The following is a 13,638-nucleotide window of genomic DNA, read 5'->3' as shown; positions in this document are numbered from 1 at the left end:
TTTCTAAATGGGGAGAAAATCCAAACATCTAAGATGTTCACCTAAAGGTGAACTTGCAGGTAGAGTCAATGGGGAGGTGGGCAAATGCAATGTTAGCATTCATTTCAAGAGGTCTAGAATACAAGAGCAGGGATGTGATGCTGAGGTATTGGAGATGGTTCAGAGGAGGTACACAAGGATGATGCCAGGAATGAAAGGATCATGATGTGAGGAATGTTTGAAAGCTCTGAGCCTGAATTTAGAAGGATGGGGTGGGGGGGGGGGATCTTATTGAAGCCTTTTGAATGTTGAAAAGCCTAGACAGAGTAGATGTGAAAAGGATGTTTCCCATGGTGGGAGAGTCTAGGACAAGGCGGCACAGCCTCGGGATGGAGAGGTGTCCATTTAAAACAAAGATGTGGAGAAATTTCTTTAGCCAGATATTGATGAATTTGGAAATACAGTTTGCTGTGGAGGCCAGCTCATGGATGGATATTTCAGGTCAAAATCTTCCAGGAAACTATGTTGCACCAAGTGAAGGTAAATGGGATTAGTACAGATGGAAGCTAATGGTCCGCAAGGGTAGAGTGGGTTGTAGACTTTGTTTGAGTGTGCCATAACTCTGTGACTGATAGTATGTCTTTAATAATGGATTCCAACACTTTGCTGACAATCACCAGCAGTTCCACATAATTTGGTAGCAGTTGAGCAGAAGCGTTAGTAAAAACCTAGAGTTGAAGCATCTTACAAGCCATACCTGATCAACCCTGGCTGGGTCGCCTGGGTGAGAGGGTCTGATGTTGGAAGACCAGAAACACCCAATGACCCCAGGTTATATCACAGATGATGTGTCCAGCACATCCTAAGATGTATCTCAGCATCATACCATCATACCTTTAAGCCTCCTGGAGGCACAGACATCAAATCACATCTTAATGTGTAACCTGATGATTATAGATAAGAGCAAGCTGACAGGAGCCAATAATCCTCTACCTGAAGTGCCTTTTGATTGTTTTATGTAATTGTACCAGATGGAGAAAACTCATTTAATAGAATGAAATCCTTCATTGTATTGTTACAAAGCAGGTGCACCTATTAATATCACAAATCTCTGAATTTATTTGCACTGCTTTCTGATCAACCTTGTATCTGACAGTAATCATTTTCTCCAGTCCCATCCATTGTTAATCGCTTCTGATATATCCATCAAAATGCTTTACCTTTCCACCTTCTTACCATATTCAGTTCTGTTTGAGGGACTATTGTTTTCAACTTCTCAACTTGCCTTCCATCCAACATCCCCTCCACTATCAATTCAAGGATCTGAGGCACATACTTGTTAAACAGTTTGGAGAGGTCAGTCTGCTCTTGCTGAAGTAAACAGAAATAATTACAAGTCATATCATAAAGGATGTGAGATTTCAAACTACTACATAACATTGTTGGCTTCTTTAACCCTTAATATTTTACTCACCTTACATCTGAAAGAGCCTCAACCCAGGCTTCACACAAAGTCCACTGCGGCATTCAAGGACTTGTCTCACACAGCATCTATCGCAATTATGTAACTTGGAATTAAAGTCACTGTCATCCTTTTAAAAAACATGACAACCACTTTGCACACGGTAGACTCTGACAGAGATCTGGTCAACACTGGCTGACGGATATACATTTTGCAGGATACAGTGGAATACTCCCTGTCCTGCTACAGAGTAATGGCATGCATTTGATACATTCACCTGGTGCAGAAAGAGCCTGCTTTAATATCACAACTGAAAGGCAGCATCACTGGTAATGTGACAGGGCCTCTGCACTGCACTTGTATGCACTTCATTCCACAGGGAATAACTGGTTTAAATATTGAAAATCAATCATTAAATCTTATCATTTTGTTTTAACAAATCCACTGTTTTTAAAAGGAAGATTATTCTTATATACCAATGTGGAAAAGTCATTATAAAATTCTTTGTTATACTGGATAACTGAATATTCAAAATAAATGAAAATATTTGCTAATATAAGGTATCAATTTTAATAAAGATAATCAAATAATCTGATTGAAATACTTCTAAAACCAGCAAGGTTTTAAAAGAAATAGTTATAAAATTTCTGAGGGGTCTGTGTTGGGACCAATCCTTTTTACGTTATATGTCAATGGCTTGGATGATGGAATTGATGGCTTTGTTGCAAAGTTTGCAGATGATATGAAGATAGGTGGAAGGGCGGGTACTGTAGTTTTGAGAAAGTAGAAAGCCTACAGAAGGACTTAGACAGATTAGGAGAATAGGAAAAGAAATGGCAGATGCAAGATGGGAAGTGTACAGTCATGCACTTTGGCAGAAGAAATGAAAGGTTGGTTATTTTCTAAATGGAGAGGAAATACAAAAATCTGAGGTGCAAAGGGACTTGGGAGTCCTTATGCAGGATTTCCTACGGGTTAATTTGCAGGTTGAGTCTTTGGTGAGGAAGGCAAATTTCGAGAGGACTAGATAAAAGCAAGGATATAATCTTCAGTCTTCTGAAGTACTGGTGAGGCCTCATCTGGAGTATTGTGAGCAGGTTTGGGAGTCTTATCTTAGAAAGGATGTGCTGAAACTGGAGAGAATTCAAAGGATGTTCACAAAAATGATTCCAGGATTGAATGGCTTGTCATATGAAGAGTATTTGATGGGTTTGGGACTGTATTCACGAGAATTCAGAAGAATGAGGGGTGATCTCATTGAAACCTATCAAACGGTGAAAGGGCTTGATAGAGTGGATGCAGAGAGGATGTTTCCTATGTTGGAAGTGTCTTAGACCAGAGGACACAGCCTCAGAAGAGGGGCATTCTTTTAGAATGGAGATGAGGAGGAATTTCTTTAGCCAGAGAGTGGTGAATCTGTGCAATTCTTTGCCATGGGCAGCTGTGGAGGCCAAATCTATTTAAGGCAGAGGTTGATAGATTCTTGATTGGTCAGAGCATGACGGGATATGGGGAGAAGACAGGAGATTGGGGCTGAGAGGAAAATTGGACCAGTCATGATGAAATGGCTGAGCAGACGCAATGGATCAAATCGCCCAATTCTGTCCTATATCTTATAGTCTTAAATGTTTCATCCATTCAGCAAAATGTGCTCAGCAGTTAAATAGAATCTAGAGTTTATTGCAGATTTTTCACTGACCAATTTTGTAAAGCTGTTTGTAAAATAATCATACCTTGCTGGTCCTCTCATTGATCCACTTGTCCCAGTAGGGTCTGTATCGCAGGTTCTTCGGGTCCACATAAACCATCCCACAACGAGAAACAGTGGCTGGAGAGGCGTACTGTAAATCTCCAACCTATAAAACTCATAAAGTAAGAAAGAGCAAGGTCAGGGGAGCAGAACACTGTGGACATGCTACGTTGGCACCAGAACATGTGGCAACACATCTTTAGGTTGTGTTGGTTGTTAACACAAATGACACATTTTCCTGTATGTCTTGATGTACATATGATAAATAAATCTGACTATAAATTTAAGAATATGGGAACAGCTTGTCGAATCAATAATAAATTCCTACTTTTCCTCCCACTCCTGATTTTGGATCAAACGTGCAGAATGGCACCCCGATCAGACTAGACTTCTACAGCAATACTGTGAACTACGCTTCTCACTGTCTGTACCTCCACAGAGTTGAACCCTCAGATTCATGGTGCAGATTTTTAGATAATCTGTACACTTGAGGCACTTGTCTGTACATTTAAGACAGTGTGCTAGCATCTGCATTCCCACTGCAAACCCTGACCAGTGAACATTATATTCCTTAAAATATTATATATATAAAATTAAATTAAGTAGCGCAAGAAGCGAGGGTAAAAATAGAGAAGTAGTGCACATCGGTTTATTAGCCATTCAGAATCTTGATGGTGGAACAGAAGATGCTGTTCCTAAAATGTTGAGTGTCTCTTCAGGCTCCTGGACCTCCTCCTTGATCGTAAGCAATGAGAAGATGGCATGTCCTGGGTGATGGGATCCTTAATGATGGATGCCGCCTTTTTGAGGTATCACTTTTTGAAGATGAGTTGGATGCTACAAAGGCTAGTGCCTATGACAGAGCTGGCTGAGTTTACAACCTTCTGCACCTTTTCTGATCCTGTGCAGAGGCCCCTCTGTACCAGAAGGTGATGCAACCAGTTAGAATGTTCTCCCCTGCACATCTGTAGAAAGTTGTGAGAGCCTTTGGTGACATACCAAAACTCCTCAAACTCCTAATGAAATATGGCTACTGTGGTGCCTTCTTTGTAACTGTCAAAATGCTGGACCCAGGATAGATCTTCAGGAACTCAGGAACTGTTCACCCTTTCCGCTGCTGATCCGTCAATGAAGACTGGTGTGGGTTCCCTTGGCTTACTTTTCCTGAAGTCCACAACCTATTCCTAGGTTTTACTGATGTGAAGGAGGAGGTAGTGCGAGTCCTGAAATGCATAAAGGTGCATAAATCCTCAGGGCTGGACCACATGTACTATAGGATGTTACAGGAAGCAAGGGAAGTGATTGCTGGAGCCTTGGCAGAGATTTATCTATCTTCACTAGTCTCAGATGAGGTACCAGAAGACTGGAGGGTAGCTAATGTTGTGCTTTTATTTTAGAAGGGCTCAGGGATAAGCCAGGGAACAACAGGCTGGTGAGTCTTAGGTCAGTGGTAGAAAAATTATTGGAAGGGATTCTGAGGGATAGAATGTCTTTTTATTTCAAAAAGCAAGGACTGGGATAAAGGCAAGAGATGCCTTTATCCATGTCAACATGGTTTAGTGCACAGGAAAGAATAACAGAAGGGTTTTGAAGTGGTCAATCCCGATTGATTAGGGCAGAGTAGTAGATATTGTGTGCGTCTACTTTAGTGAGACCTTTGACAAAGTACTGCATGGTAGACCAGTCTGGAAGGTGAGATAGCCAACTGGATTCAAAATTGTGTTAGTGGAAAGATTCAGATGGTGGTAGTGGAGAATAGTTTTTCAAACTGGAAGGTTGTGATCAGTGGTGTGCTGCAAGGATCTTTGATGTTTGCTGTACATATTAATGATTTGAATGAGAATGTACACAGAGCAATTAGCAAATTTGCAGGTAACAAAGAATTTGGTGCTACAGTGGACTTATCCTTTCTCTGGTGCTCCCAGTGTCTGAATCTTGGATTCTGACTTAGCAACTCTGAGCCAGAGTTAACTGAAGAGCAGACACATCGCACAGATGCTGTCGCTATGAACTGCAACATACTGCAGGTGCAACATGCAGCAATGCTGCAATGATACCTTGTTTATTTTAATTCTTAACAAGTCTACACCACTGACAATAGCCCACGCAGCACTACAACTCAGCAGAACACGCAGACTGACATTCCCAGGTCCTACAAGCTTCTATTCTCAGGTCCCACAGGCTTGTATTCCCAGGTTCTACGGGCTTGTATTCCCAGGTCCTGCGGGCTTGTATTCCCAGGTCCCATGGGCTTGTATTCCCAGGTCCTACGGGCTTGTATTCCCAGGTCCCATGGGCTTGTATTCCCAGGTCCAACGGGCTTGTATTCCCAGGTCCCGTGGGCTTGTATTCCCAGGTCCCACGGGCTTGCATTCCCAGGTCCACCAGGCTTGTATTCCCAAGTCCAACGGGCTTGTATTCCCAGGTCCCATGGGCTTGTATTCCCAGGTCCCAAGGACTTGCATTCCCAGGTCCCACGGGCTTGTATTCCCAGGTCCCACGGGCTTGTATTCCCAGGTCCCACGGGCTTGTATTCCCAGGACCCATGGGCTTGTATTCCCAGGACCCACGGGCTTGTATTCCCAGGACCCATGGGCTTGTATTCCCAGGACCCATGGGCTTGTATTCCCAGCTCCCACAGGTTTGTATTCCCAGATCCCACAACCACTGAGTCAATACCCCAGCACTAGCTGCTTATCCAACTGCCAAGGAGATTGGTAGGTGATTTGCTCACATTTCCTTAAAACAGGAGGTCAAGCATCCTGTTGGGCCGGTGTCATTCCCATTAATTCCACTCGCTCACTTACTCCCCCATAATCCCGCAGCTGCCCATTAATAATGGTGCTAACATGCAGACCCTCCAAATGCCCTTCTGTTTATTCCTCTCCATAGATGCTACCTGTCATGCTGAGTTCCTCTAGCATTCTGTGTGTGTTGCTCAAGATTTTCAGCAGCTGCAGCATGTTGTGTTTATTTTTGTCGCTCGGGTGGCGGAGTGGAGATACTTCTTTACCAAAGGAGGTGTAAGGTGCTCCTTCCCTCCAACAGCCTGCAGGTCACCCTTGGGCAAGATGTAGCACCTGCTTATCCCATTCTGATCAGGATCACTGAACCCAAGGGAGCAGGTGGTGTGCACGGTCGTATGAGCAATTGGTGCATATCACAAGTCCTCATTATGTGATCACTGACGTCAGACAATCTCTGAAGAGTATTGATAATGGCTGGGGTCAACCGGCTTGTAAAGACACTGCCCAAAAGAAGGCAATGACAAACTACTTCTGTAGAAAAATTTGCCAAGAGCAATCATAGTCATGGAAAGACCATGATCGTCCATGTCATACGACACAGCACATTACGAATGAACAATTATTGTCGCATGTACTGACGTAGCGAAAAGCTTTATATGAATGCTATCATACAGATCATTTCATCACATCAATACATCAAGGCAGGACAAGGGGAAATAACCGAATGCAGAATGAAGTGTTACAGTTACAGAGAAAGAGCAGTGCAGGTAGACAATAAGGTGCATAGTGAGAATGAGGCCAATTAATAATGATTGTGAGATCAAGATTTCATCTTGTTGTACAAAGGAATCATTAAATAGTGCTATAAATATGAGTTACAAGTTGTCCTTGGTATGTGCTTTCCAGCTTTTATATCTTCTGCCCAATGGAAGGGAGGAAAAGAGAGTGTTCAGGGTGGTAGAGTCTTTAGGCTGTAGGCTGCTTTTCTGAGGCAATGAGAAGTCATAATCATAGAAATGTAAAGCACAGAAACAAGCTCTTCAATCCAACTAGTCCTTGTTGAACCATTTAAACTGCCTACTCTCATCGACCTGCACCAGGACCATCACTCTACACACCCTACCATCCATGTGCCTATCTAAACTATCCAAAGTGTAGAGGCCGGTTCCTGTAATGGGCTGAGCTGTGACCATAGCTTGTTACAGTTATTTTGTGGCCACATGCAGAGCATTTGCTCTACCAAACCATGATACATCTGGATAGAATGCTTTCTATAGTACATCTGGAAAAATTGCAGAGGGTTGACAGGGACATGCTGAAATTCCTTAGCCTCCTGAAGAGGTAGAGGCCGTGGCACACTTTCATGGCCATAGTGTCCATGTGGAATTGTACCACTCCCTTTCTCACTGAGGGAAAGAGGGAAGCTTCAGAATGCTGGCCTTCATTTACTGACCTGAAGGCAAAGATGCCTTCCTTGCAGAACAGATATGCTGGAACATTACCTCAAAGAGCATGGCACAGTGAGCCTGCAGCCTGATCCGTTCTCCATTTGCCAGTGTCAGCAACTTGTTGTCATCCATCACAGAGTTCATGTTTTCCACCCAGAGTGCATCCACATCACCGTCAAATAGAATATACCTGTAAAAGTTATACCATCATGTTTCCAACACCATACCTCACTGCAAGTTGCTAATGTGAAGAGAAATGAAATAGAAGCGGACCTGTATCCTTACAATACCTGTTTCGAACTCAAAGGTCGTACAGCCAACAAGGTGTGGCCATTGTTGTCAGCTGAGAAGCATGACAGCTAGGATGTTTTGTACCACAATCGGCTGGATTATTCAACAGCTCACAGGAGCAGAGAATTTCAAAGATACACAACCTTCCAACAGTGTGGCCACTGTTGTAATCTGAGAAGGCAAGAGAATGCTGTCCAATATCTACCTTTGCCTGTCTCTTACTCTTTGTATATCTGAAAAATCTTTTGGTGTTATTTTTTATATTGGCCTGCTTACCTTCATATTTTATCTTTTCCCACTTATGGCTTTTTTAGCTGCCTTCTGTTGGTTTTTAAAAATTTCCCAATACTCTAACTTCCCACTAATTTTTGCCCTATTATATGCACTCTCTTTTGATTTTGTGTTGGCTTTGACTTCCCATGTATGTAGATTATCAGTTTACTACCAGAGGCCAATTAAGAGATTTGCTTTGGAAATTGACAAGGCAAATCTCTTAATTTAACCTTGTATCAATTAACAACTCTATCAAACAATTATCAGTGGATGTATTGATACTTTAAGCCCATCAGAACGAGCCTTTGGATATGGGACATTCTGATTTTAATGATATGGGACATTCATTTTTTTTTAACTTATTAAATCAGAATTTTTACCTTCTTTCCTTCTTGTCAGTTGGTTTATTGATATTTCTAAATATATTTGATAAAATTCCATCGGTCCAGTCACGAGTCACAGGATCCAAGATTCCATAGAGCTCGATCACACTGACAGCCTTTGCATTCAGTGTGTACAATTTTGTCACCAGTGACATTCTATAAGATAAAGGAAAAACCAAGAGACATTGTTTCCAAACCAGGTTATGGAATATTTTCCCTATCTACATTACACGAATGCATTAGCACATCTGACTGTGAAGGTTTCAGACTTCTAAATACAGAACAGCCAGTGTTAGATCTCACCTGGTTTGAGCCTTGCAAAGTGTATTAATGACCACAGTCTTTCCACCTCCAGTGGGTCCAACCACCATGGTGGTGTGTCGAGTCATCATTGTTTCGTACATCTGCACCACTTTATCCACCTGTAGAAAAGCAGATTCTCACCTATTTACACCAGATACATTTGGATTTTCACCAAATATGGAAGAATAACTCCATATTATCTCAATGCTAGAACAAAAGCCAAAAATGCTCCAGACTGGTGCTCTAGGTAGAACCTACACCAGGGCTGTGGGGTTATGTGTTAAGTTCGCAAGGTGTGATGGATCTGGTATTTAGGCACTGCATGGTATTTCTGTGAGAGTACACTTCATGAATCATCAGGATAGAATTGCCACCACTTTAAAGGATAGAAGAAGAACTCTCTCTGCCCTGTGATATTTGACAGCTGTAGATTATTTGAACTGCAGTCCACTTCATGCAGTCCATTTCTGCATGTGATCACAGAAACAATGAATCAGTTAATCAACTTAATCTAAGAAATGGTAAAGCCATTCGAGAGGCTCTTGCATAGGCACATGAATGGAGGGATTAGATGTTACGTAGGCAGAATGGAGTAAAGGGATTGATTTAGTAAGGCACTTAATTACTAGCTTAATTAGGTCAACATAGCATGGGCTTGTTCCCTGTTCTCTGTTTTGGAGAATCAGATGAGGGATAAATGTTCGCTCATATACTGAAGGATTCCTCGGACTTCTCTCGATAGAGACAAGGAACTCTCCTAACTATATCTTGCAGAGGACTGACAATTCCTACAAAATACAATCCATGAATTAGTTCATGCTTAATCAAGAAGAAAGCCTTCTTTGACAGTGTCCTCAGCTAGATCTTTCTTACGTTTTGCTTAGCCAATTCCTACAATGGAAATTATAAACATGTTTAACAAATCAAAAAAGAAGATATTAAATGTCAGTCAGAATACATTATGCTATTTTGCAGTTCGGTTAGAAAGGTTCAAATCATACTTTGCTATGTCGGAAATCTCTCAATATGCTGCCAGGAGAAGAAAGAAACAACTAATGAATTAAAGAGTTTACTGTTTTGAGATCATTGCTTAATTTTAATGTAATTGCAAATGAAGCATGAGAAGTAGAAGGGAAATACATCTGGCCGTACCTGAACTGGCAATAAAATATAATGGTTCTCTGCAAGCACCTGTTCCACCGCATCATTGAAGTCAGGGTAACGGACACGAGGACATTCCAGCCCTGGAAACAGGTCAGTGATCAGGCCCAGGAAGAGGGGAACATCCTCAAAGATGAATTTTGGGAGATTCATGTCTCTCAGTGCCCTCATCAGCACCACATCCTAGTAGATCAAATCAAGTGACATAGTCAGATTGCTTTGACATAATTTCAAGGATGGTTAACACTAATCTTGCAACTGTATGTTGTATGTCACTGAATATATCTGTAAAAAAATTAATCTCCCACAAATTTAATGTTTATTTTAGTAAGTTATCTACATACTAAGTCAAATCTAAATCCTTCTCCTTTACTCCCTTAATTCAAAAGCTTGGAGCTGTGATGAGGATAACTGGTCATGGATTAGCAGAAACTATGACAGTGGGCAGCTCATTCAAATCCAGCGAAACTGCCTAGTTAGTAACGTGAGGTAAAGGCATAGACTTCTGTTTGTACCCTGCCTTCCACCAAATACACTGGTCCCTAAGTCAGAGGGTATACAGAAGATCACCAAGGTGTTGCCTGGAATGAAGTAGTTCAGTTATAAGGAGAGACTGGAGAAGCAGGGTCTATTCTACCTGAAGCAGGGAGGTTAAGAGGTGATATGATTGAGTATATAAAATTATACTGAATAGACTGTAGGAAACTTCTCCCCATATCAGAGGTACATGAAACTGCTGGACATAAATTTAGGGGAAGGGTGGAAGAGATTCAGATTGACTCAAAAACTAGTGAGTAGCAGAAATGTATTGCCTAAGAGAACGGTTGAAGCTGGGTCACTCCAACGTCAAGATGAACACTTGAATCACTTAAGCACGGAGGGCTGTGAGCCAAGTGCCAGGGAAGGAGGTTAACACGGAAGGTGGAGTAAGTGCTGGATGATGAGGTCAGCATGAAAGGTGCTCACTGGTTGGCTGTAGTCCAGATGCTAGGTGTGGAGGTTAATATGACAGGTGTCCACTGATTGGCTGTGGATCAACTGTTGGGTAAGGAGATTAATCTGAAAAGTGCCCACTGATTGTCATGGAAGTATGGGGCAGAACAGCCTCTTTCCACGCTGAGTGATTTATGACTTTTTTCCTCCTGGATCACTGTAATTATGGTTGGGGTTAGTGAATTGTGGGTATGCTAGGTTGGTGCTGGAAGCATTGTGGAACTTGTGGATTGTGCCCAGCACAATCCTTGGGCTGTGTTGGCCATTGTTACAAAACAGTACATTTCTCTGTATGTTTTGATGTGCATGTGACAAATAAAGCAAATCTTTATCTTTATTCACAGTAACCAATTGCTGTTCGTTATCCCAACTGCTTAATGAGTTAATTCAGATCGATTTCATTAATTTCTTTTGCAAAAATATAACATTTGAGATCTCAAGGAGGGGTAAAGTGATATAGTGGTTAAATCTAGAGAGGAATTGGAATCCCAGTAGCTGGAAAATATAAAATCAGTAATTAATTAAATCTGGAATAAGACTATAAGATATAGGAACAGAATTAGGCCATTCAGCCCACCGAGTCTGCTCCACCATTCCATCATGGCTGATTTATTTTTCCTCTCAACCCCATTTTCCCTGCCTTCTCAATGTAATCTTTGACACCCTGATTAATCAGGAACCTATCAACTGCCCTTTTAAATACACCCAGTGACTTGGACTCCACAACTGTTTCTGGCAAAGAATTCCACAGATTCACTACCCTTTAGCTAAAGAAATTCCTCCTCATCTCTATTGTAAATGGAGGTCCTTCTATTCTGAAGCTGTGCCCTCTGGTCCTAAACTCACCCACCATAAGAAACATCCTCTCCACATCCACTCTATCTAAGCCTTTCAATATTTGATAAGTTTCAATGAGATACCCCCCTCATTCTTCTGAACTCCAGTGAGTACAGACCCAGAGCCATCAAATGACCCTCATATATAAACCCTTTCATTCTTAGAATCTTTCCTGGAACCTTCTCTGGACTCTCTCCAATGCCTGCGGATCTTTTCTTGGATAATGGCCAAAACTGCTCCACGTGCAGTCTGGTCACTGCTTTATAAAGCCTCAGCTTTACATCCTTGCATTTATAAGCTAGTTCCCTCAAAATGAAAGGTAATATTGCATTTGCCTTCATTACCACCAACTTGCACTCTTTAGGGAATCCCGCATGAGGACTCCCAAGTACTTTTGCATCACTGAATTTTGAATTTTCTCCCCATTTAGAAAATAGTCTACACTTCTATTTCTTCTACCAAAGTGCATTACCATACACTTACTTACATTTGCAATTTTCCAGTGTTCCGGAACCATTCCAAAATCTAGTGATTCTTGAAAGATCATAATTAATGTCTCCACAATCTCTTCAGCTACTCTTTCAGAACTATGGGGTGTAGTTCAACTGGTACAGGTGACATATCTACCTTCAAACCTTTCAGCTTCCCAAACATCTCCTTAGTAATAGCAACTACACTCACTTCTTGCTTCCTGATACTCTAAAATTTCTGGCATACTGCTAGTGTCTTCCACAGGGAAGAGTGATGTAAAATACATACACTGGTTTTAGAAAGTTTGTGAATCTTGTAGAATTTTCTCTCTTTCTGCATAAATATGACATAAAATGTAAAGAGATCTTCACATGTTCTAAAACTAGAGAACCCAATTTAAATAAATAACACCAAAAAAATTACACGTTTATTTATTGAGAAAAAATATCCAATATTTCATGTACTATTTGAAAAAAGTATGTTAATGCCTACTACAAAAGCTATTTGGAGTCAGGTGTTCCAATCAATGAGATGAGATTGGAGGTGTAGTTCGTAGAGGTATCCTGCCCTATAAAAAAGACGCAAAGTCAGGTTACTGACAGAGGGTGCTCTTCTCAAGAAAGATCTGTTTACATGCACCATGCTTGATCAAAATAACTTTTAGAGGACCCTAGAAGAAGAATTGTAGAGCTGCATAAAGCTGGAAAAGGCTACAAAAGCATTTCAAATGACCAGAGTGTTCATCAGTCCACAGTAAGAGAAATTGTCTACAAGTGGAAAAAAATCCAATATTGTTGCTTAGGAGTGGACCTCCTGCAAAGATCCACCAAGAGCACAACATGCAATACTGAAACAAGTGAAAAAGAACCTCAGAGTAACAGCAAAAGACCTGCAGAAATCTCTAGAACTTGCTAAGGTCTCTGCTCATGTGTCCACTATAATAAAAACACTGAGCAAGAATGATATTCATGGAAAGACACCAAGGAAGAAACCACTGTTCTCTTAAAAAAAACATTGCTGCATGTCTCAAGTTTGCAAAAGGCCACCTGGGACAATGTTCTGTGGTCAGATGAGATGAAAATTGAACTTCTTGGCAGAAATACACACTGTTATGTTGGGAGGAGAAAGGGCACTGCACACCAACACCAAAAGCTCATTCCAACTGAGAAGCATGGTGGAAGGAGCATCATGGTTTGGGACTGCTTTGTTCCCTCAGGGCCTAGGCCGCTTACAATTGTCGAGGGAACAATGAATTCAAAATTGTATCAAGATATTTTACAGATGAATGCCAGGGTAGCAGTCCATCACCTGAAGCTTAATAGAAGTTGGATAATGCAACAAGACAATGATCCAAAAGACAAGAGTAAATCAACAACAAAATGATTTTAAAAGAAGAAAATTCATGTTTCAGAATGGCTGAGTCAAAGTCCTGACCTTAGTCCTACAGAAATGTTGTACAAGGACCTGAAGCAAGCAGTTCATACAAGGATGCCCACCAACACCCTACAGTTGAAACAGTTTTGTAAGGAGAAATTGCCTA

At 41.3% G+C, this 13,638-nt stretch overlaps 1 protein-coding gene across 1 annotated transcript in view; it reads right to left on the bottom strand.

Moving 5' to 3' along the window:
* Positions 1-13,638, bottom strand: part of dnah10 (dynein axonemal heavy chain 10) — a 281,462-nt gene that overhangs the window by 110,774 nt on the left and 157,050 nt on the right. Inside the window, exons 37-42 of the mRNA XM_073052027.1 lie at positions 9,789-9,980; positions 8,637-8,755; positions 8,331-8,489; positions 7,441-7,576; positions 3,175-3,297; positions 1,216-1,350 (exon numbers count right to left, since the gene is read on the bottom strand). Coding sequence (XP_072908128.1) covers positions 1,216-1,350; positions 3,175-3,297; positions 7,441-7,576; positions 8,331-8,489; positions 8,637-8,755; positions 9,789-9,980 — 864 coding nt within the window. The remainder of the gene's footprint in view (positions 1-1,215; positions 1,351-3,174; positions 3,298-7,440; positions 7,577-8,330; positions 8,490-8,636; positions 8,756-9,788; positions 9,981-13,638) is intronic.

The sequence above is a fragment of the Hemitrygon akajei genome, chromosome 7 (genome assembly GCF_048418815.1).
Source record: "Hemitrygon akajei chromosome 7, sHemAka1.3, whole genome shotgun sequence".
NCBI lineage: Eukaryota > Metazoa > Chordata > Chondrichthyes > Myliobatiformes > Dasyatidae > Hemitrygon > Hemitrygon akajei.
Note: the sequence above shows the minus strand (reverse complement) of the source record. Positions and strands in the feature narration are given on the sequence as shown.